The sequence below is a fragment of the Peromyscus maniculatus genome, chromosome 20, assembly GCF_049852395.1.
Source record: "Peromyscus maniculatus bairdii isolate BWxNUB_F1_BW_parent chromosome 20, HU_Pman_BW_mat_3.1, whole genome shotgun sequence".
In the NCBI taxonomy this organism is placed as follows: Eukaryota; Metazoa; Chordata; class Mammalia; order Rodentia; family Cricetidae; genus Peromyscus; species Peromyscus maniculatus.
In genome coordinates, this window is record NC_134871.1 from 68535299 (window position 1) to 68554133 (window position 18835).

The window sequence follows — 18835 nt, forward strand, 5'->3', positions numbered from 1 at the left end:
CCCTGGTGTCAGTGCCAGTTCTTCAGCCCGCTCGCCCTCCCTCCTCCTGACCAGACTCCACTCCCTCGAAAGCCATCATCTTCTTCGCTCTGGGAGCGCCTTCTTCCTAACACTGACCCTTCTCCCCCAGACCCACCTGTTTCAGGAGGCTCAAGATGTCTAACTGGCTCTTGAGGGTGTAGCCAGGCAACACGGCATCAAACTGCCTCAGCCAATCAGGTCCAGCGTCCGGGCCCCTGCCACTCAACCCTTTTTCTTTCCCACCTACAGAAAGGAAAGGGTCAGTCTCCCACCAGAACTCTTCTCGGATCGGAAAATGGTCTCGTGCTCTACTCACCAGGCCCCTCCGCTTCCACCTTCTTAGGCTCAAGGCCAGCTCGGGCAGGGCTGTCTGGGAACAGCACCTCGTAGGAGTTGGGTATCTTCATGCTTAGTAACTCGGCCACGGCTACCATCACACCATTCAGATTCTGCTGGGGCAGAAGAAAGGGTGGAGGAACAGCAGCATCTTCGGTGAGCCTGCCCTACTGCACGGGCCGCTCAGTGCTCCCCATTCACTCCCGCCCTCCGCACACCGCCGTGCCTGGACTGTGACAGGGACACGGGAGTTCCAGAGGGCCCGGCACCGCAGATGTCTGCCGTTTGAACTGCTTCCCAACTTTCTTTGACCAGAGAACCCTGCAGCGGGGGTCCCCCAAGTGCAACTGGAGGAGAGAGGTCTGGTAGCGTTTGTCAGTGTGCTGTCTGTCTGTCTCTATCCACGGATGACGAGCCCTAGCACGGGCTTTCCTTGCTCAGCCCACAGTCCCTGGCCAGCCTTTCAAACAGAGCAGGTGCTCGGGACAAGTATTTGGACAGGTGAATTTTTTTTCTTCTTAAATCCAGACAAGCTCTGAGGACTGTCCTCTGACCCAAGTCCCCCTTGGCCTCAAGGCACCCCTAGGACATACCTTGGCGGCGGCGGCAGAGACTGTCAGCATGACTGACACCTCACTTCCTTTGCCTTTTTCCCAAGCTGCAGCAGGCAGCTTTCCAGGGACCTCCAGGTCAAGGGCCCCATAAGGTTTTGTATCTGGGAAGACTGGACGAGAGAGAGAAAGTGAACGTCACTCTCTGCCACAACCCTAGCCCCTCACTTCTGACGACCCAGGCCACGCGCAGCGCTTACCGGGGATGCTGGCACGGGGGATGATAGGGATGACGGGAGAGAGAGACCTGCTGTCCCGCTCCCACCGGCCAGAGCCCAGCTGTGGAAAACGTGGGGCCTCTTCCCCAAGGATGCTCTCAGGGGACGAGGCGGGCACGATGCTGTCAGGAGAGTCACTGTCCTCGTCACTCTCCATCCTGAAGGCCAAACGCAAGCAGACGTTGGTACAGCCACACGGATCCTCCCTCTCAACAGCAGAGATGGGGCGGGCGGGCGGAGTAGCTGAAACCTGCCCCACCTGCCCCCGCCCTATGCCCCACCTGACGTCTTCGGTCTGATTGTGAGGGGGTGTGGGCAGAGCGGCCAGCAGGTCTAAACTCTTCACCTCTGCAGCATCTGAGGGCGGAGGGGTAGAGGTCAAGGTGAGTGGCGAGTCAGTGATGCTGTCTGTCCCCAGCATTCCAGGTCCAGCTAGCGACTGCAATCAACTATCCACTCACTAACAGCCTGGGGCAGGAACACTCTATATAGACATTGGGCCTTCTTGTGCACCACACTGATTTAAAGACAGGGTCTCATTTACGTAGCACAGGCTAGCTGACTTCAAACTCTTAAGCCCTGTGGTTGTTCTTCTCCAGTTTGGGCTGGGATCGTAAGTCATCGTAACACTAAGTCTTTTTAACAACTATGAAGGTGAACTTTACAGTATCCAGTTTATAGAGAGGAAATCAAGGTTCACACAAGTCAAGCTACTTGGTCTAAGTAACACAGCTAAATACACTCATGTGCTGGAGTTCAAGTGTGGGTTAGACTGTGGCTGCCCATCCACGAATGCTGGACTGTTTCCTCTCACAGACCTTCACTCAGATTCACCTCGTACCTACCTCCCCTGTTGCCTTTGCAACACTCTTGAAGCCCATCCTTTGTCCCGAACCAAATCACCACCACTGGGCCCTGCCCACCCAACGTCTACTGTGTAAGGGCACAGGGCGGTGCATGCCAGCCGTTCATTGCTGATACCGAGTGGCTACCAGGAGACCACTCATGCCTGCCACTCATCCACCGACTCCCTCACTCACCCCTCAACGTTCCTTCCGTGTCCTGGGCAGAGGCCGCATCCCTGGGGTGCTCCCCCAGCTCGTCAGAGGGAGTGACACCGTTCACCATCTTCTGCTGCACCGATGGGGGTGGGGTGGGGGGCAGCGACGAGGGTGGTGTCGGCGGGTTACTCAGGTTATTCTGGGGGGTGGGGTGGGTGTTGTGTGCAAGATGGCATAGGGAGACTGGTACAATCTCCTGGCCCCACATTACATCAGCCTTCTCCTCCAGTCTTTCATCCCTACCTCCAACCCCAAGATTGTTATTATTCCCAAAAAGTATTGCCATTTTTCTGACCTTGGTGAGCAGCTGGGAACAGTAGTCGGGGCCGGTGTGTAGAGCCCCACTTCCAAAGGCCCCCCTGAGCTGGCTCTGCCCACTGACTAGGCAGCCGCTGCCAAAGGGAGCAAAGAGGCTAAAATTGGCGGTGATGGTAGGCTCCGTCAGGGGCAGCTGGGACAGTTCCTAGGAGGGACAAGAGGACGAAGCTGGGAAGCTGCGGCAGTCACAGCCATCCCTTCCCACCGCAGGCTCCCCATCCCCCAGGCGGCCAGGGGCCACTGGACCGGCTCCTCGGGGGTCACCTGTTTCAGCTGTTTCAGTAAGGCCTCGTTGGCCCGGACCCCGTCTTCTTTCCGCAGCTTCTTTCGGGAGCTCACCAACCTGTCGCTTGCCTTCTGTGCCCGCTTGGGCTTCACTGGCAAAGGCTTTCTCGTGGCTGCGTCCTAAACCAGAGACGCCCTGTGAAGGGTGCTGCCCTGCCCGTCTGACCTCCACAACTACACCACATCTCACTGTCACAGCACGCTACCACAGCACTCACCTCTCTGTTGCTGGGAGGACCCTGGAGTTTCTGCTCCAGCCCCGACAGCTTGCTGTCGATGTGTCCGTTGATCTCAGACCGAGGTCCCTCAGGCCCCCGCCCAGTACCAAGTTGCACATTCTTTGCCCGTAGAAGCTTCTGCAAGAGCAGATGCCCGGCCTCTGAGCGGGGGCCTGCTAGCAGAAGGTGGTTGCTGGTGCCCGGTGTCCCTACTGGCTCCCCATTGGCCTCCCTTTTCACTGCCTGGGCACCCAGGGCACATGGCTCTTCCCGAGGCTCCTGCTTGATGCTGAGTTGGGGTGGCTCGTGTACCACCTGTCCGTTCACCTGCTCCAGATGCCCAGATACCAGGCTGCTCTGCTCTGGCTTCTGGGCTTCGGTTAGGTTGTCTGAGGGGTCCCAAGGTCCCAGCCCCTTGCCAAAGAATGTATCTGCAAGCTGGGCAGCAGCAGGGGAGACCCTCCCAGGAGGCAGCTCCAAGGTTGGCCCTGGGGGCTTTGGAGTCCCTGGATGGGTAGGGGTTGGCTGGGCACTGGGGGAAGGTAATTGTGAAGGTCTCTTTGGCTCTTGGGGACTGGATGGTGGAGGTGTGGGATGGACAGGGCCAAGCACTGGTCCTGTAGATAAGGCTCCTTGTGGGACAGGGAGCCGGGGTGGGCCCTGAGGTCTAGGCCCTGCCCCTAGCTCCTGGAGGGGTCCAGTCTGAGATCCAGAAAAACTCCCAGGTTGAGGTTGGCAGCCCAAGAGGCCCTGGAGAGGAGAGGGCTGGGTCCCAGGCTCCTGGATGGGTGGAGTCTGGCGTACTGCCTGGCTCTGCTGCTGTTGCTGCTGCTGCTGCTGCAACTGCCGCTGCATGAGGAGGGCCTGCAGCTGCTGCTGCTGCTGCGGGCTCAAGTGCCGCAGCTGTGGGTTTTTGGCCAGGACTCCTTGGAGCTGTGCTCGAAGTTGACCCACCGTAGGCATGACTCCAACCCCAGGAAGGCCCTGTGCAGACTGAGGGACAGGGCCCGATTTGGGAGGCTGTGGCCCTGTAGTGTTCTGAATGGGCCGCTCTAGCCCAAGGGACTGCTGGGAGCCCAGAAGGTTCTGGGCCATAGGCCCAGGCTGCTCCCCTAAGGAAACAGAGGGCTGGGTCAGCAGGTGGGGTACAGACGGGGCCTCGGAAGAGGACCCACTCCCTAGCTGCTGCCCGTGGCTTCCTCCACCCGCTGTGTGGAGCAAGTTAACTTGCTGTTGGGGTTGTCCTGGGAGCCTTAGTGGTGGCTGCAGCTGCATTGAGGCGGCCTGAGACTGGGCCTGGGATTGGACAAGTAGGAGTTGTGAGTCTCCGGCAATGGCAGGCTTTCCCTCCCCTGGTTCAGCAGACACTGACTCAGGTGTAGTCCTCACTGCTAGGGGCCCTCCTGGATGTGTGGCGGGCCCCTCAGTGACCTCCGAAGGGAGTGACGTCTCGGCAATGTTTTGTTCCTTGCCTGTCAGGAGGAGGGTTGGGCCTAGGGCTCCAGGGCTAGAAAAGTGTTGAAGAGGTTTGGCTGGCATGCCAGGGCCAAGTGTCACCTGCTGCTGCTGCTGCTGCTGCTGCTGCTGCTGCTGCTGCTGCTGCTGCTGTTGCTGTTGTTGAGGAGATAGTAAAGTTCGATTCTGATTCAAGAGGCCCATCTGTTGCTGCTGCTGCTGCTGAAGATGTTGCTGTTGTTGCTGCTGCTGCTGGAGCTGTTGCTGCTGCAGATGTTGCTGCTGTTGCTGCTGCTGCTGGAGTTGTTGCTGCTGCTGAAGATGTTGCTGTTGTTGCTGGAGCTGTTGTTGCTGGTGCAGCTGCTGAAGGTGCAGCTGTTGCTGCTGCAGCTGCTGCTGTTGTTGCTGCTGCTGCTGCAGCTGCTGCTGCTGCTGTTGCTGTTGCTGCAAGGAGCCCAACGTCTGAGCACTCATTTTGGGCTGTCCAGCCTGTGACATCATTCCTTGCTGAAGATGGGAGAGGCCTGCCATAGAGCCCTGTTGTTGGTGCTGCTGCTGTTGCTGCTGGGCTGTGAGCAGCCGGTGTCCCATCAGGCTGTGACCCTGCTGCGACAGCTGAGGGGAACTCAGCACCCTGGACTGAGTCATAAGCACCTGTCTGTGAGGGCCCTGAGGACCCAAAGCTCCAGAGTGCTGCTGCTGCTGCTGCTGCTGCTGCTGCAGCACTGCAACCTGGCCAGGACCCAGCATGCCCTGGGAGCCCTGTGATTGCTGGGGGGACAACTGCTGCACCAGGAGGCCCTGGTGGTTGCTGGGAGGCAGAAGGCCCTGAGGCTTGGGACCCAGAGTCTGGTTCTGTACTCCGGGGGGACCCTGCTGCTGTTGGACTGCCACCTGCCCTAAGAGGTGTTGCTGCTGCTGCTGCTGTTGCTGCTGCTGTTGCTGCTGCTGCTGCTGCAATTTCTGGGCCAGCTGCATTCGTTGCTGCTGCAGCTGTAGTTGCCTTTCCTGAAAAAGCCTTGAGTCAGGCCCAAGGCTTCGGAGAGCAAGATTGCCAGGGAAGAAGCTTCCTGAGGGGCCAGTCAAGGATCCAGCCACACCAGGATGCTGCTGCTGCTGCTGCTGCTGTTGCTGCTGCTGGGCCAAGGCAGTATTGAGGAACGGACCACCGGGCTGTCCAGGGAGTACCATACCTCCTGGAGGCAGGCGAAGACCTCCAGCTTGGCCACCTGGAGGTGCCTGTGGTGGCTGTAATCCATGGCCAGGGAGCAGCTGGCCAGGCAGCTTGGTGAGTACCCGAGAACTCTGAGAAGGGCTGAGAGCCAGTACAGCTGAGTGCTGCTGTTGCTGTTGCTGCTGCTGCTGCTGCTGTTGCTGCTGTTGCTTGTTGCGATATTCTGCCATGAGATTCGTGTGCTCCTTCTGCTGTTTCCGGACCTAACATTGGAGGGTTGGAGAGGTCAGACGGAGGCCGCCCACCCCTGCCGTGTCTCATCCCTGGTTTCTGGGCACTTGGCTGAACTTTGCTCTTCCTACCTGATCCAGTTGTTTCTGGATCTTGCTTTGCTGCTCTGTAACCAGCTTGAGCTTCTCAGCGTCAGCTTCCGGGAACTCACGGCCTGCCTTTTTGGCAGTGCGCTGCTTGGCACACAGAGCCTTCCGAGACTTGCGGTGCACACCGATCTGCTCCTCCAGCACCTTCAGCTGCATCTGGAGGAGCTGCTGGGTGTGGAACAGCCACTCTTCATACTGTCGCTGGTCAGTGTCATCTGGGAATAGAACCTGCATGTTAGGATCTGCAAAACCATGACCCCCTTCCAGACTCCTAACCACGTCTTTGCCCATACTCACTGATCACTCCCTGGGCAAAAGTGGGTGGATTGGGACGAGGCTGAGAAGGGTCACCAGCATTCCGCTCCTGTGGTAAGAGAGATTTCTAGAAGGTCACTGTTCCATGCCAGGCCCTAAGAAAGGTAGCCCAGTGAAATAGTACAAAGGTTCCTACTTCCTCCTTACCTGGCCACTCCCAGGTGCCACATGGTTCTGCAGATCAGAGCCAGAGCCCCCCGAGAGCCTCTGCGCCAGCAGGGAGACTTGCTGCCTACAGTCCATAAAGCACAGGGGTTACGGCGTCAGTGAAGGCACAGTTCAAACACAAAGCAATGAGACAAGTGGGGAGGGAAGCCCGGAGAGCGGTGCGATAGGAAGTCAGCTCACGGCAGCCCGGGTCTCACCTGTTCACCCCGGGGGCCACCCCAATGCTGCCCTGAGCCATCACTTTCTTGATGCCTTTCAAAGCTACCATCTTGGCCTTTGCAATAGGATCAATGATGTCCTCGGCAGCAAATTTGTCCAGATCTGAAGAGGGAAGAGATTAATAAGCTGGGTTTGGGGGTCAAGGCTCTATGGCAAGATGGCTGTTTTTTCCCAACACTCTGACCTCTACCTGTAGAACAATGTGGCAAGTCCACTCAGCTAAGCAGGAGTGTTGTAGCACTCATGTTCACAGAACACACAGTCCTTCTGTTTGTCCCTCGTTTAAGGGAGTAGGAAAACACTGACTGAGTCAGGCAGTGGCACTTTACCTTTTTAAGCCTCAGTTTCCCTCATTTGAAGAGAAACCATGATTGCTACTCTGCCTACTTCGTGATGCTATAGAGGATCACATGACAAGAATAAAGGCATGCTATGTGAGCCAGATAGTACTCTTCAAAGTGGTAGTCTACAACCAACCCAGCTCAAGAACCCAAGGTATAGGCTCTGTGGCAAAGCCCTAGACAACAGAGCTGTTTGTGATGGAAAAACATCGCCTAAGCCGGGCGGTGGTGGCGCACGCCTTTAATCCCAGCACTCAGGAGGCAGAGCCAGGTGGATCTCTGAGAGTTTGAGGCCAGCCTGGTCTACAGAGCGAGATCCAGGACAGGCACCAAAACTACATGAGAAACTCTGTCTCGAAAAACAAACAAACAAACAAAACAACAACAACAAAAATCACCTAATAACCCACTGTCCTGCCATCTAGTCGAGTAACAAAAAATAACTAGGCACAGTGGTATACAACTGTAATCCCAGCACTCGGGAGAGGCTGTGACACAAAGATTTTGAATTTAAGGCCAGCCTGTGCTATGTACTAAGACCCTCCCTCAAAAAACAAAACAATCCAGAATAAACCAGGTATGGTGGCATATGCTTGTAATTCCAGCACTTAATAAGGAGGAGACAGGAGAATCCTAAATTTAAAGTCATCTTCATCCTCAGTTACATAGCAAGTTTGAGGATAGCCTGGGATACATGAGACCCTAACTCACCTCCCATTCTACTTTTATCCCCCTACTCAAAATTAAATAAATAAACCATAAAGAAATAACCACACACACACACACACAAAAAAAAAATCTCAAACCTTCCTAAAATCCTCTATTTTGTTTAGGGGTGCTTTTATTTATTTGCTTTAATTAATTAATTAATTAATTGGTTTATTTATTTGAGAGATGGCCTAAGTAGCCCTGGCCACCCTGGAACTTAGTTATATAGAGCAGGCTAGCCTTCAACTCTCAGAGATCCTCCTGCCTCTGCCTCTCGAGTACTAGGGCTCAGAACACTGACTCTCAGCTTTATAAAGACGAATTCCAAGGCTGTTAACTCAGGGCCGGCTCTGCTAGCTGCACAATCTTAGACACGTTATTTAGCTTCTGTGCCTGCTTACTCTTTGGGAATCAAAGACAACCACAGTAGCCATTTAACGACTCTGTTATGATGAAATCCACCAACCAATGTCCAATAAAGACTAACTATTCAATAAATGTTCCTCAACGTGGCCCCTTCCTCCCTCTCCAAAATAACAGCGGTCGGTGCCCGCTCCCCTGCGCCATAGCTGACAGCGGTGCCCGCTCCCCTGCGCCGTAGCTGACAGCGGTGCCCGCTCCCCTGCGCCGTAGCTGACAGCGGTGCCCGCTCCCCTGCGCCGTAGCTGACAGCGGTGCCCGCTCCCCTGCGCCGTAGCTGACAGCGGTGCCCGCTCCCCTGCGCCGTAGCTGACAGCGGTGCCCGCTCCCCTGCGCCGTAGCTGACAGCGGTGCCCGCTCCCCTGCGCCGTAGCTGACACCGGTGCCCGCTCCCCTGCGCCGTAGCTGACACCGGTGCCCGCTCCCCTGCGCCGTAGCTGACACCGGTGCCCGCTCCCCTGCGCCATATCTAACAGCGGTGCCCACTCCCCTGCGCCATAGCTGACACCGGTGCCCGCTCCCCTGCGCCATAGCTGACACCGGTGCCCGCTCCCCTGCGCCATATCTTTCCTTGCTCCCCACAGGCTGTCCTGCCCTATAGCTTCGTTTGATCTTTCCCTTACCTGGTTTGCTTATCCTTACAGTCTTTTCTCTGAGGACTAAATTTAACCTTCACCACAGACAGAGAGCCTTTGCTCATCAGGCTTCACTCACTCAGCTTTCCTCTCCCAAGTCCCACTGCGTCTGCCTACAGTACTTTGTGGTATCCTATCTCCCTTAACCACGCCGCGGTGAAGTTACCTGTGTCAGGGAAGAAGCTGTTAGCCAGCTGTTGCTGCTGCATTGCCAGCTGTTGGGGCTTCATGCACATGGGAGCTGGCATGGCGTTCATGGGTTTCTGGGCTAACACTGGCTGGGAGCTCTGCTGGGGCACCAAGCCTGTCTGCCCCGCCTGCTGCCCACTTAGCATATGCCCTTGGTTAGCCACCATAGGCACAGCCGGAGCCAGGCGCTGCTGGAGGGCGTGAGCCGGGGACTGGGTGGGCATCAGTGACTGGCCCAAACCTGGCTGCCGAGTACTTCCAAGCCCCAGAGCAAGCTGCTGTGGGGGCCCAGCTTCATGTGGCAAAGGCAGGGTCTGTGCAGGGCCTGGCGCAGGAAGGAGGGAATGCTGTGGCTGCGGCTGCTGCTGCGGCTGCTGCTGGGCAGGCTGCAGCTGGGCTGAAAGCTGCTGCTTCTTCTGCAGCTCCTTCTTCTCGTGCTCTAACAGGTCCTCGATGAGCAGGGGCAACTCGCTGGCGACGAGGGAGCTCTCCATCTTGTCCAGCTCATCTCCAGGTGCCGCGTGTCCGCTGGGCAAGGCCAGAGCCCCACTCTCTAGCTCAAATTTCTCCAGGAGGGAGGATCCAGCTGGGCCACTCAGTGAGCCGGGGTTCAGCAAGTGAGCTGGTGTTCCTCCTGTGGTCCCAAAGGGGCCCTTCTCAGCTGTGTGCCCACTGCTGGGGAATGGTCCTGTACCCACTCGCGGGTCCCGGCTGCCCAGCACAGTCTGACCTGGCTTGAGTCCCAGGCTGAGGGGAGCGGCCGAAGGTGCTGGCTCCATCTTGGGGGTGTTAATGGTGAACTGGCAAGGAGAAGGGTGGCGCCCTCCCTCCTCCACTTTGGGCTTCACCTCAGGGTGCACAGATGTTAGCCGAGGCTCAGCGTTATCTGTGGCAGGGGGAGGGCGTTCCTCAGGGCCCAGAGACACTGGCTCCACCCCCCGCAGCAGGGCTTCTCGCTCGGCCTTCTCATTCGCTGACTCCACCAGCCTAAGGTGCTCATTGAAGATGTCCTTCTTGTCCCCGGTGTCCAGCTCTGGGTCAGTGTACGCCAGCAGGTCAAATTCGTCTCCATTGAGGAGGTCATCCAGGTGGGGATCATTAGTCTCCAGGTTTTCCAGGGTGCTCAGTTCATCATCACCCTTGGCCACATCCACACCCAGACCCAAGTGAGCAAGCTCTTCATCATCCTCTAGGGCCTTGTGGGCATCAAAGTCATCATCTAGCTCAGGATCCTCACAAGGCAACTTCCCAGCTTCCAAGGCCAGAGGGGGGCGACCAAGTTCAGTGCTGGATGGTGGGCGGGTGACCAGCTCCAAGCCAGTTGGTAGGGCAGGACCCTTGGTATGGGGCGTCTGGTGGAGGCTGTTGTTCAAATCAGGCGCTGGTGGAGCTGAGGGTTTTTGTGGGGGAAGGCCTGAAGCAGCCACGCTCCGAAGACCTTCAGGAACCAGTCGGTGGGGTTCCTCACTTACCGGATAAAAACGGGGCCTCGGAGGGGGACCCTGACCAGGAAACGGAGATCCCCCAGGTCCAAGTCCTTTCTGTACATTGTGTCGTAACTCAATGAACTGAGCAGGACCAGCTGGACCAGGCACGGGCTCGGCAGGGCCTGGAAGGCGGGTGGGGAGCCCTGCCAAGGGGGAACCTAGTGCTTGACGGCCAAGTTCTGGTGCAGGAGTTGATGGAAATCGAGCAGACATAGCAAGTCGCATGGAGGATGCTGCTGTTGCCTGCTGCTGCTGCTGCTGCTGCTGCCATAGTTGCTGCTGCTGCTGCTGTAGAGGCAGGGACCCGGGATATGGTGTGCGCTGATAGAAGGCCTGGGAGCCTCCGACAAGTTGCCTGGAAAAATACTCAGTAGTCAGTGTGAAGCAATGAGCATGGACGGCCAGAACAGAGGCTTAGGACAGTGACAGAGGACAAAAGAAATGATGAGGGAAAGGAGGAAGAATGCGTAACAACAGAGGACAAAGAAAGATCAGAGGAGAATAAATACAGTGACGGTAACATCTGTCCCATTCTCTCCCCCCCCACACACACACACACCCTGAACCTCACCTGCTGTTCATATCCATGGCGGAAGGTGTGGCTGGTGGAAGCGGCCGGGAGAGTCGGTCATCACTGGAGAAGGCTCCTGGTCCCAGGATGGGACCGCCTAGCTTGCTTGAGGGTAACCCCACCATACTGCTCTTCTCCTGAATGACACAAGGAGGTGAAGGCGCGGCCACCCTCGGTAGGCTGGCTCCGCCGCCCCTTGCCAATCCACCTACCTGGGACCCGGTGAACGGGGTCTGGCCTCGACTCAGCTGCTCGAAGGCGGGGCTGCCGGGTTCAGCACCCCAGGTGCCTGGAGGCCCCGCCGCGGCCGCGGCCGCCGCAGCCGTTTCCTTCTCCTGCCGCAGGTTGTTCCGCTGGATCTGCTGCCGAATCAGCAGTTCCCGTAGTCTCTGGCGCTGTCCAGAACACACAAAAGTCAGTCCGCTCCGTTCTCATCACAGGGCTGGCGGAGGGGCTGGAAGCACGGTGGGACGGTTCTGGACCTCCACTCACCTGCCGCTGCTTCTCCAGCTCCGTCTGGCTGAGGCTGGACATGCCTGCATCCTGGGTACTTGAGAGTTCGGGGGCTGCCAAAGAGCCCCCGCCCACTGCAGCTCCTGGGTCTTCACGCTTTTCCACTGGCGAGGTGAGGCCCGCCCTTTGTGAGGCTCCATGGGACAAGTAGGGGAGGGGTCCGTCGGGTGTGGGAGGCGGGAGAACCGACGCGGGGCGCAGTGGGGACAGCCCATAGCCCTCCGCCGTGGGCCCACCGGAGGGTCCCAGGGGGCTGCCTGATGGGTGGAAGTTCCCCGTGGCTCCTGCGTAGTTTGTGCTTTGAGGCTTCCCCAAGGTGGGGGGGCCAGGCCCAAAATGGCTGTTGATCCCATGGGGTGGAGGGAGACCAGGTTGAGGGACAGGGGGCTTTAGGGAAGGCTCCCCTACCCCCTGTGGGAAAGTGAACCGCATGGGAGACGGGGTGCCCACAAATGCGCCTGTCCCAGGAGAACGGGCAAAATTGGGAGGCTGTCCACTTGGGACCTTGGCATGGAGCTCACCTGCTGGGCCGGAGGGCAGGGCTGCTGGGAAGCCCCCAGCTCCCAGCGGAGTGTGGGCTAGGGGCCCAGCCTTAAAGGCAACTTCAGGGGGCTGGGGCCGGGGTGGCTTATGCAATGGGGCAAAGGGGTCACGGGACTGAGGGCGTGAGGGTGGACGAGAATAAGGGTCAGGGGACTGGAAGCGAGGGGTAACGGGGGATGGGCAGAAAGCCTCAGCAGACAGGGGGCGTGGAGTCAAGGGGGACTGGGAACTGGACTGGGACTGAGGACTGGCGGGCACTCGAGAGAAAGGGTCAGAGGGCAGCGACCGAGGAGGCAGGGCACAGCAGCTCTCAGGGGGTGGTGGCTGGGGCCGAGGGGTCAATGGGGGCTGGGCATAGGGGTCAGTGTAGGGGCCAGAACGAAAGACGTCTGGGTGGCTGGGAGGAGAAGGGGCCAGAGCCTGGGCGGGGGGTGGCTCCTGGGCCCGCAAGCCCAGGCCCGGGCTCTGGGGCTCTACCTGAGATGCCCGAGGGGTGAGGGGGGCTTTGAAGACATCAGGTGCCTTTAACTCCAGGCCACCCAGCTGGGGGCCTGAGGAGGGCGAGTCAACACAGCCCAGGTTTGGGGGACCATAGCCAGGAGAGGATGCCCCAAGCTCTTCCTTCTTCACCTCTAGGGTCTTCCGGGACTCCCCAAAAGGTGGGGGTGAGAGAAGAGGCTCGGACGTCTTGCCTCCTGCTACCCCTGGGCTCTCAGGCACAGCCAGGTTGTCCAATGAGGGGCAACGGGGTTTGAGGAAGGGGTCAGGCGTGGAAGGCTGGTGTCTGGGGGTGCCCGGCGGGGTAGTGTGGAAGTCCCCTGGCTGGCCAGTCCCAGGTCGAGTTGTGGTGCCCAGTATCGGGGGCTGGGCGGGGGCTCCAGAGGGGCTTGGGTAAGGAGGATAGGTGGGTGGTGCCGCAGAGAAGCGGGGCTCCGGGGCGTAGGCAGGGGCCAGTCCAAAGGGGTCCTGCGAAGGCACTTGGGCGGGCACCTGGGGCGGGAGCTTGAGGAAGAGCTCACCAGGGGAGTCAGGGCCGGGCACTGTGCCCGCTGGTGGCTTCAGGAACCCGTCCGCAGAGGTAGACAAGCCAGCAGGCGTGGTGGGACTGCCGATGAAAATGGTGGGGGCCGCGGCAGGGGGCGGGCTGCCCAGTGCCCCTGGCTGGGAGGGAATGCGGAGATGGAGGGCCGGTCGATCAGTCTTACGGGCTAGGTCGCCCACCTTGGCCTGCTTGTTGATCTGGCTCTCAGCCTGCTACAGAGGGAGACCAAGTCCAGCAGTCAGACTGCTTCCTGAGGAATGACCGCGGCCCCCGCCCGCCGGCCCGACGACAGCCACCCACTCACCTTTTGCACCTTGTTGATGCGGTGAGCAGCCCGGTTATCTTTGGCCTTTTGCTGAGGGACAAGGACACAACAGAGCGCTTTGTGCTTAGCCTCAAGCCCAGCCCCCAACCTTGCCACATTGCCTCCTCAGAACTCAGTCCTTCCTAACCCAGCTGCTTTTAGGATGACAGGAGACAAGAGAAGAGGGACAGAAGGAGAGACGGAACTGAGATGGAACCCTCCAGATGCTTCCACGTCAGGTCTCAGGCTGGCCCACGCTGTCTTACCAGGTAGGGGGCTTTGTCAGCGGCTGGAACCTTTCTCCAGAGCTTCATGATTTGTTTACATCGGCTAGACCAGTCTGGAGAGCAGAACGCTAAGTCAGAGGAGCCTTGGCAGGTGACCCCTCCACCTGCCAGGCTGTTTCTCTGGCCCTCGCCCAGAGGTACCTGGGTAATCTTGCTTGAGATTAGGAAAGTTAATGTTGGCATAGAGTACAGGTGAAATGGTGGAGAGCTGGCCCAGTTCCTCATCTTTTTCCCAACGCTGGAGACTCCGCTGGTTATAGGACAGTCCGTCGCCCTCACCCTCTGTGGTAGGGGTGGTGGGAGTGGAGGGGGTGGTGCCCCCCGAGCCTGTCCAAGGGCTGTCTGGCTCACCGGGTTCTGGGCTAAAGAAGCCCCCGCGCTCCCTGGGGCGCAGGGGCAGAGAGTCACAGAGGGTAAGGATTTCAAGACCCACCCCAGACAAACCGCCCAGAGCCCAAGTCCCTGCTCTTGAGGAAGGCCACTAAGCAGGAGTAGGAAGAGCAAGGGAGGTGACTCTCTAGTGGCCCAAAGTCAGAAGGAGGCGAGGCAGGGACCATGCAGCGGGAAAGGCCAATAGGGACCACCCGTGACAGTCAGCGAAGATACCAACCTAGAATCCAAGAAGGGAGACTGGCAGAGGCCTGGGTAGGAGTCCATTGGGCTGCTGGAAGGGAGGCTGCCCAAAGGGAGGCCACCTGCAACAACACCAGGATCAGGGAGGGAAAGGAGCGAGCATCAGCCCACTCAGGCACAAGGCTGGCTTGGCGACTTGGCACCAGCCCCCTGTCCTAAGCACCTTGGAGAAAGGGCCTCTGCAGTGGTGTGCGGCTGCCTTCGAGGCCAGGAGTTCCACAACCCAGATGCTGCTCTCTTTCTGAACCCAGCACATCCTTAAAGAGCTGCTGCAGGTCCTTGGACTCCATCTTGGGCAGTTCTGTGGGAAAAGGACACAGTGCTGAGTATGAGGTTCATATGACACCACAGAGCTACAGATGGTCACGGCCAAGGAGGGCAAGCAGGACTCTGCCACCAGAGCGGTCTAGGGCAGTTAGTTCCACAGACAGGACCTTCTTTTCCCACGGAGGACTCTTGTACACAAGCCTTACCTTCTGTGGGAATCTTGTCTAAGTCGGAGCTAAGCATTCCTTCACCTGGGGTACCCGGCTTCTCAGGGTCACTGGGCACTGGCGATGCCTTTACACCCCCATCCTCAAGCCCTGCAACTTCCAGAGGAAAACCACCAGTCACAGAGGTATGGAGGTACCACACAGGCCAATACGAACCACAGAGGCATGGAACAGTGCCCAGGCTCCAGCTCGGGCAGTGTTCAGGGGCTCACCTGGTATATCAGCCATGCCCTCAGGACCACGGGACTCTTCATCTGCAACATCAGGACCATCGTCTCCTATGAGCAACAGTTCCACTCCAATCAGAGGGGAGTGACACCTGACGCCCACAATGGGCCCTTGACCCACCCTTGGTTGACCAGCCCTGCCCCAGACACCTCTGCCAATGACAAAGCGGCAGAAAGGTAGGCCAGACACCCCAGAACGTGTCCTCTCCATCAACTGACCTTTGTGCAAGGCAGTGAGGTCCTTCCTCTCTGGACCTCCATCCCCCCGGGGCTTCTGAGTTCCCAATCCGAAGCTTGGCCGGCCCACCCCAACTGCAAAAAGGGTCTTCCGGCTCAGGTCCAGCAGTTCCTTCCCAAAGAAGGCTTCCTGCAGGCGGGAGGAGTCGAGAGAAATGGTTTCTCGATGCCCTGTGGGCGCAGACCCTCCCCTCGCCTGCCGTGGGGAGTCTGGAACCTGCCTGCAAATAAGCAGGGAACATGTCCTCCAGCTTGCTCTTCCGGCGCCCTCTCCGCTGCTGCTTCTTCTTCTCGTCCCCCTCGGCAAGGCTGGGCTCCGCAGAGCCCTCGGTGGGCAGCTCAGGGGGCATCACTGCGGACGAAGGAGAGGGGCTCAGACTTTCTGTGGATACCAGGCACGCCAGTCACCTCTGGAGGGAGAGCCTCCCGCCCTACTCCTTCCCCAGCCAGTCAGACCCTCCACCCCCTCTTCCCTTGAAGAAAACCCACACCCTGCCTCGCTGGCACTGCCCCATGTGCTGTGAGCCCACCTTCGTCCCGGACCCATCGGTGCCCTCACCCGTCTCACCCTCGTCGGGCTGCCCATCCCCACTCAACACCTCCGCCTGTGCGGCAGGTCCCCTTTTCACACGTGCGTGAGTTTTCCGCTGTCGTACCATGAACCCGCCAATGCCTGGGAGAAAGCGCAATTAGGAAGGAGGAGCCACTGGAGACTGGTGAGCGGCCTCTTGCTGCCCACAACCCCACTCCCGGGCCTTACCCGGCCGATAGGGTTTGCGCTTGCGTTTTTTGCTCTCCTCTGTCTCCTCTCTGCCAGGTTCTACGTCAGGGCTGGCAGGACCTTCCAGTTTAACCTCACACTCCATGTGCTCCACCCCACCTGCATGGAACACAAGAGGCAGGGGCAGGTCAGAGGAGAGGGCCCTTGAATCCTTGTCATCCTGTATGAGGGAACCCAGCAACCTGCCACGGTGCCACCTGGGCCAGACCAACAGTGCTGGAGGCCAGCGGTGGCGGTGGAGCCCTCTACCCAGCATCCCAACTCCAATGGCCTGGGCGTCTCCCACTAGCTGCCTTCTCTGAGATTCCCCAGCCCAACCTTCACCCTTGAGCAGCTCGTCAGTGTCCAGGTCCCCATCCTTCTTGTCCTCAGGGCCAAGGGCATCTGAGGGCTCAGAGCCCTCCGGCCCTGCCTCGCCTGGGAGGCCTGGCCGTCCTCGCCGCTGACGCCGCTTGTGTAGTGGTGACATGGTCAGGTTACGCAGCACCGCCATGCCCGTTTCTGTCAGCCACACACCCTCGAAGCGAAAGAACTGGGGCTCTGGACAACAGGGAAGAACATATGACCCCTGGACGGAGGCCCAGGGAAACCAAAACGCCAAGTTTCAACCCCTGTCCCCAGCTGAGACATAAGCAGTGGCAGAGAGGCCCTGTCAGACTCCAAGGGCTGGGGAACAGCGACTGAGGGGTCCTGACATGAGTCCGTTAGTGCAGAAGCCTAGCTGTGTCCAGAACCTATTAACCACGGCTTCACCAAATGAAATCTCAAGCTGTCGGGGACAGGAAGGACTACTTGCTGAACGCCAGCACACAGCACCCTAGACTGCAAGGGTGGCGCCCACATTGTGGCAGAAGAGATGACCCTGTCCTCCTGTAAGAAGAAAGGTGTGCTCTCTTGAATGAAATTCTCTCAGTAGAGAAGCTGACTTGCCTGGCAAAATGACCACATCTGGAGATATAGGGAAGCTTTGGTTCTAACCATAACTTGGCCGCTAACTTGGTAAGTGGCCTTAGGCGTGGGCCATTTACCCTGAGGATGGAGCAGAGGAGATGTCTTAGCTGGTTTGGGTATTCAGAATCTCTGGGACTTACCTGGCTCTTTTACCTTCACGGGTACCAACTCCGGTGGGGCAACTGGCGCTGTGAGAAGGACAAACCACAGGCAGCTTAGGACACTGTCCCAAAGCAAGAGACACGCGTCCTCTTGGCTTCTTCCACGCCCGCCGACACTCACCCACGGGCTTCACCACATAGGGCTGACAGGAAACACAGTCAAAGCCTTCATCGGCAGCTTGCTCCACTTCATCCTCCGTGAAGAGGCTCTCACAGCCAGCATGCATCCACCTGGGAGGAGGGAGACGGGGATGAGCACAGGCAAAGCCCGCCGACACCAGCACATGGAGCAGACTGAGGAGGAAGGGACGCTCTCACCGTTCACAGTGGCGACACTGGATTAGCAGGTCTTCCTCCACATAGGGGGCATGGCAGATAGGACAAGTCACCAGGCTGGCACAGGGCCCGCAATGCGTGTAACTATTCTGCCACTCACAGTGGAAGCCAGGGGAGGCGGCCCCACACTGCATACAGGACACACACCTACGAGAGGCAGAAGGACCTTCAGCACCTCACCCGGGTCCCCGGAGGTCCTCCCATTGAGAGCCAAATCAGCAAGCTGGTTTCCTGAACACGGGTTATCACGCATTCAACACTGTATCTATTCTAACTGTATCTCAGGCCCATTCACCACCTCCTGTCAGACCCTTGAAAGACACCCAGGCTCCTTACCACTTGCATTTCCAGCCACCCTTGGGCACAGTGAGCAGTGGAGGGTCCAGGCAGTAGGTATGGTAGCTAATGTCACAGTCATCACAGAGCAGCAGGCGCGAAGGGTCAGAGGCCTGGCCGCAAACCTCGCACACAATACACTCCACACAACGCCAGCCTTTGAGCAGCATCACCTTGGTGATCTGGTACAGAGAGAGAGATGCCTCAGGTGTGTTGGGGGCGGGGGGAGGCACAGGGTTTATATGGCTGAAGGCCAGACCTCTAAGCAGAGAGATTTGTACAGAGCACTCTTTGCCCCCAAAGGTGAGTCTCCAGAGGCTCCCAGGATCTCTGCCGAACAGAGAACCACCTCACCTAGTCACAGCCCCAGTCCGAGAATGAATTATACATCCTTTACTAAGCAGTGCCCCCAAAGCGATGACAGATCAAGGTTCATTTCCCTCAGCTTTTCTTGACCTTTTAGAACCTATTACTAATATAAACTAGTAAACGTTAGCAGTGGATTAATTAATAAAGTAATAGTTTTGGAAAAACTCCAAAGGATCAATTATGCCTCAGGTTAAAGAATTGCTATCTATCTGTGGATGTGCAGTTACGCTTTTGATTCTATGATCTACTTCCAGACTATACTATGGTTTTGTTGAAACAGGGTCTCAACTATAGAGCTCTGGCTGTCCTGGAGCTCACTATATAGACCAAGCTGATCTGAAACTCACAAAAGATCAGCCTGCCTCTGGCTGGGACTAAAGGCATATGCCACCGCTCCTCACCATATACCATGCTACCAGTAAAGTTGTCAGCGTTTACACAATGGGCTGAATTCCACCAGCAAGCTTTGTCTATGCAAAGAAATTACAAAG

At 58.0% G+C, this 18835-nt stretch overlaps 1 protein-coding gene across 16 annotated transcripts in view; it reads right to left on the reverse strand.

Moving 5' to 3' along the window:
• The window catches only part of Kmt2d (lysine methyltransferase 2D), a 39670-nt gene that overhangs the window by 8435 nt on the left and 12400 nt on the right, over positions 1 to 18835 (reverse strand). For 3 of the 16 annotated variants that reach the window (XM_076556761.1, XM_076556767.1, XM_076556760.1), the window contains exons 16-48: positions 17976 to 18157; positions 17622 to 17786; positions 17425 to 17534; positions 17283 to 17330; positions 16510 to 16731; positions 16171 to 16290; positions 15970 to 16083; positions 15628 to 15762; positions 15393 to 15536; positions 15159 to 15224; positions 14926 to 15042; positions 14616 to 14753; positions 14430 to 14514; positions 13961 to 14202; positions 13799 to 13872; positions 13533 to 13583; positions 11623 to 13440; positions 11343 to 11525; positions 11131 to 11267; positions 9050 to 10914; positions 6758 to 6881; positions 6540 to 6624; positions 6375 to 6441; positions 6060 to 6292; positions 3069 to 5960; positions 2830 to 2970; positions 2543 to 2710; positions 2227 to 2386; positions 1468 to 1543; positions 1169 to 1344; positions 951 to 1081; positions 338 to 470; positions 137 to 264 (exon numbers count right to left, since the gene is read on the reverse strand). In XM_076556761.1, coding sequence (XP_076412876.1) covers positions 137 to 264; positions 338 to 470; positions 951 to 1081; positions 1169 to 1344; positions 1468 to 1543; positions 2227 to 2386; positions 2543 to 2710; positions 2830 to 2970; positions 3069 to 5960; positions 6060 to 6292; positions 6375 to 6441; positions 6540 to 6624; positions 6758 to 6881; positions 9050 to 10914; positions 11131 to 11267; positions 11343 to 11525; positions 11623 to 13440; positions 13533 to 13583; positions 13799 to 13872; positions 13961 to 14202; positions 14430 to 14514; positions 14616 to 14753; positions 14926 to 15042; positions 15159 to 15224; positions 15393 to 15536; positions 15628 to 15762; positions 15970 to 16083; positions 16171 to 16290; positions 16510 to 16731; positions 17283 to 17330; positions 17425 to 17534; positions 17622 to 17786; positions 17976 to 18157 — 10530 coding nt within the window. The remainder of the gene's footprint in view (positions 1 to 136; positions 265 to 337; positions 471 to 950; positions 1082 to 1168; positions 1345 to 1467; positions 1544 to 2226; positions 2387 to 2542; positions 2711 to 2829; positions 2971 to 3068; positions 5961 to 6059; positions 6293 to 6374; positions 6442 to 6539; positions 6625 to 6757; positions 6882 to 9049; positions 10915 to 11130; positions 11268 to 11342; positions 11526 to 11622; positions 13441 to 13532; positions 13584 to 13798; positions 13873 to 13960; positions 14203 to 14429; positions 14515 to 14615; positions 14754 to 14925; positions 15043 to 15158; positions 15225 to 15392; positions 15537 to 15627; positions 15763 to 15969; positions 16084 to 16170; positions 16291 to 16509; positions 16732 to 17282; positions 17331 to 17424; positions 17535 to 17621; positions 17787 to 17975; positions 18158 to 18835) is intronic. The other 13 variants (XM_076556769.1, XM_076556775.1, XM_076556765.1 and 10 more) reach the window with 9 other exon arrangements.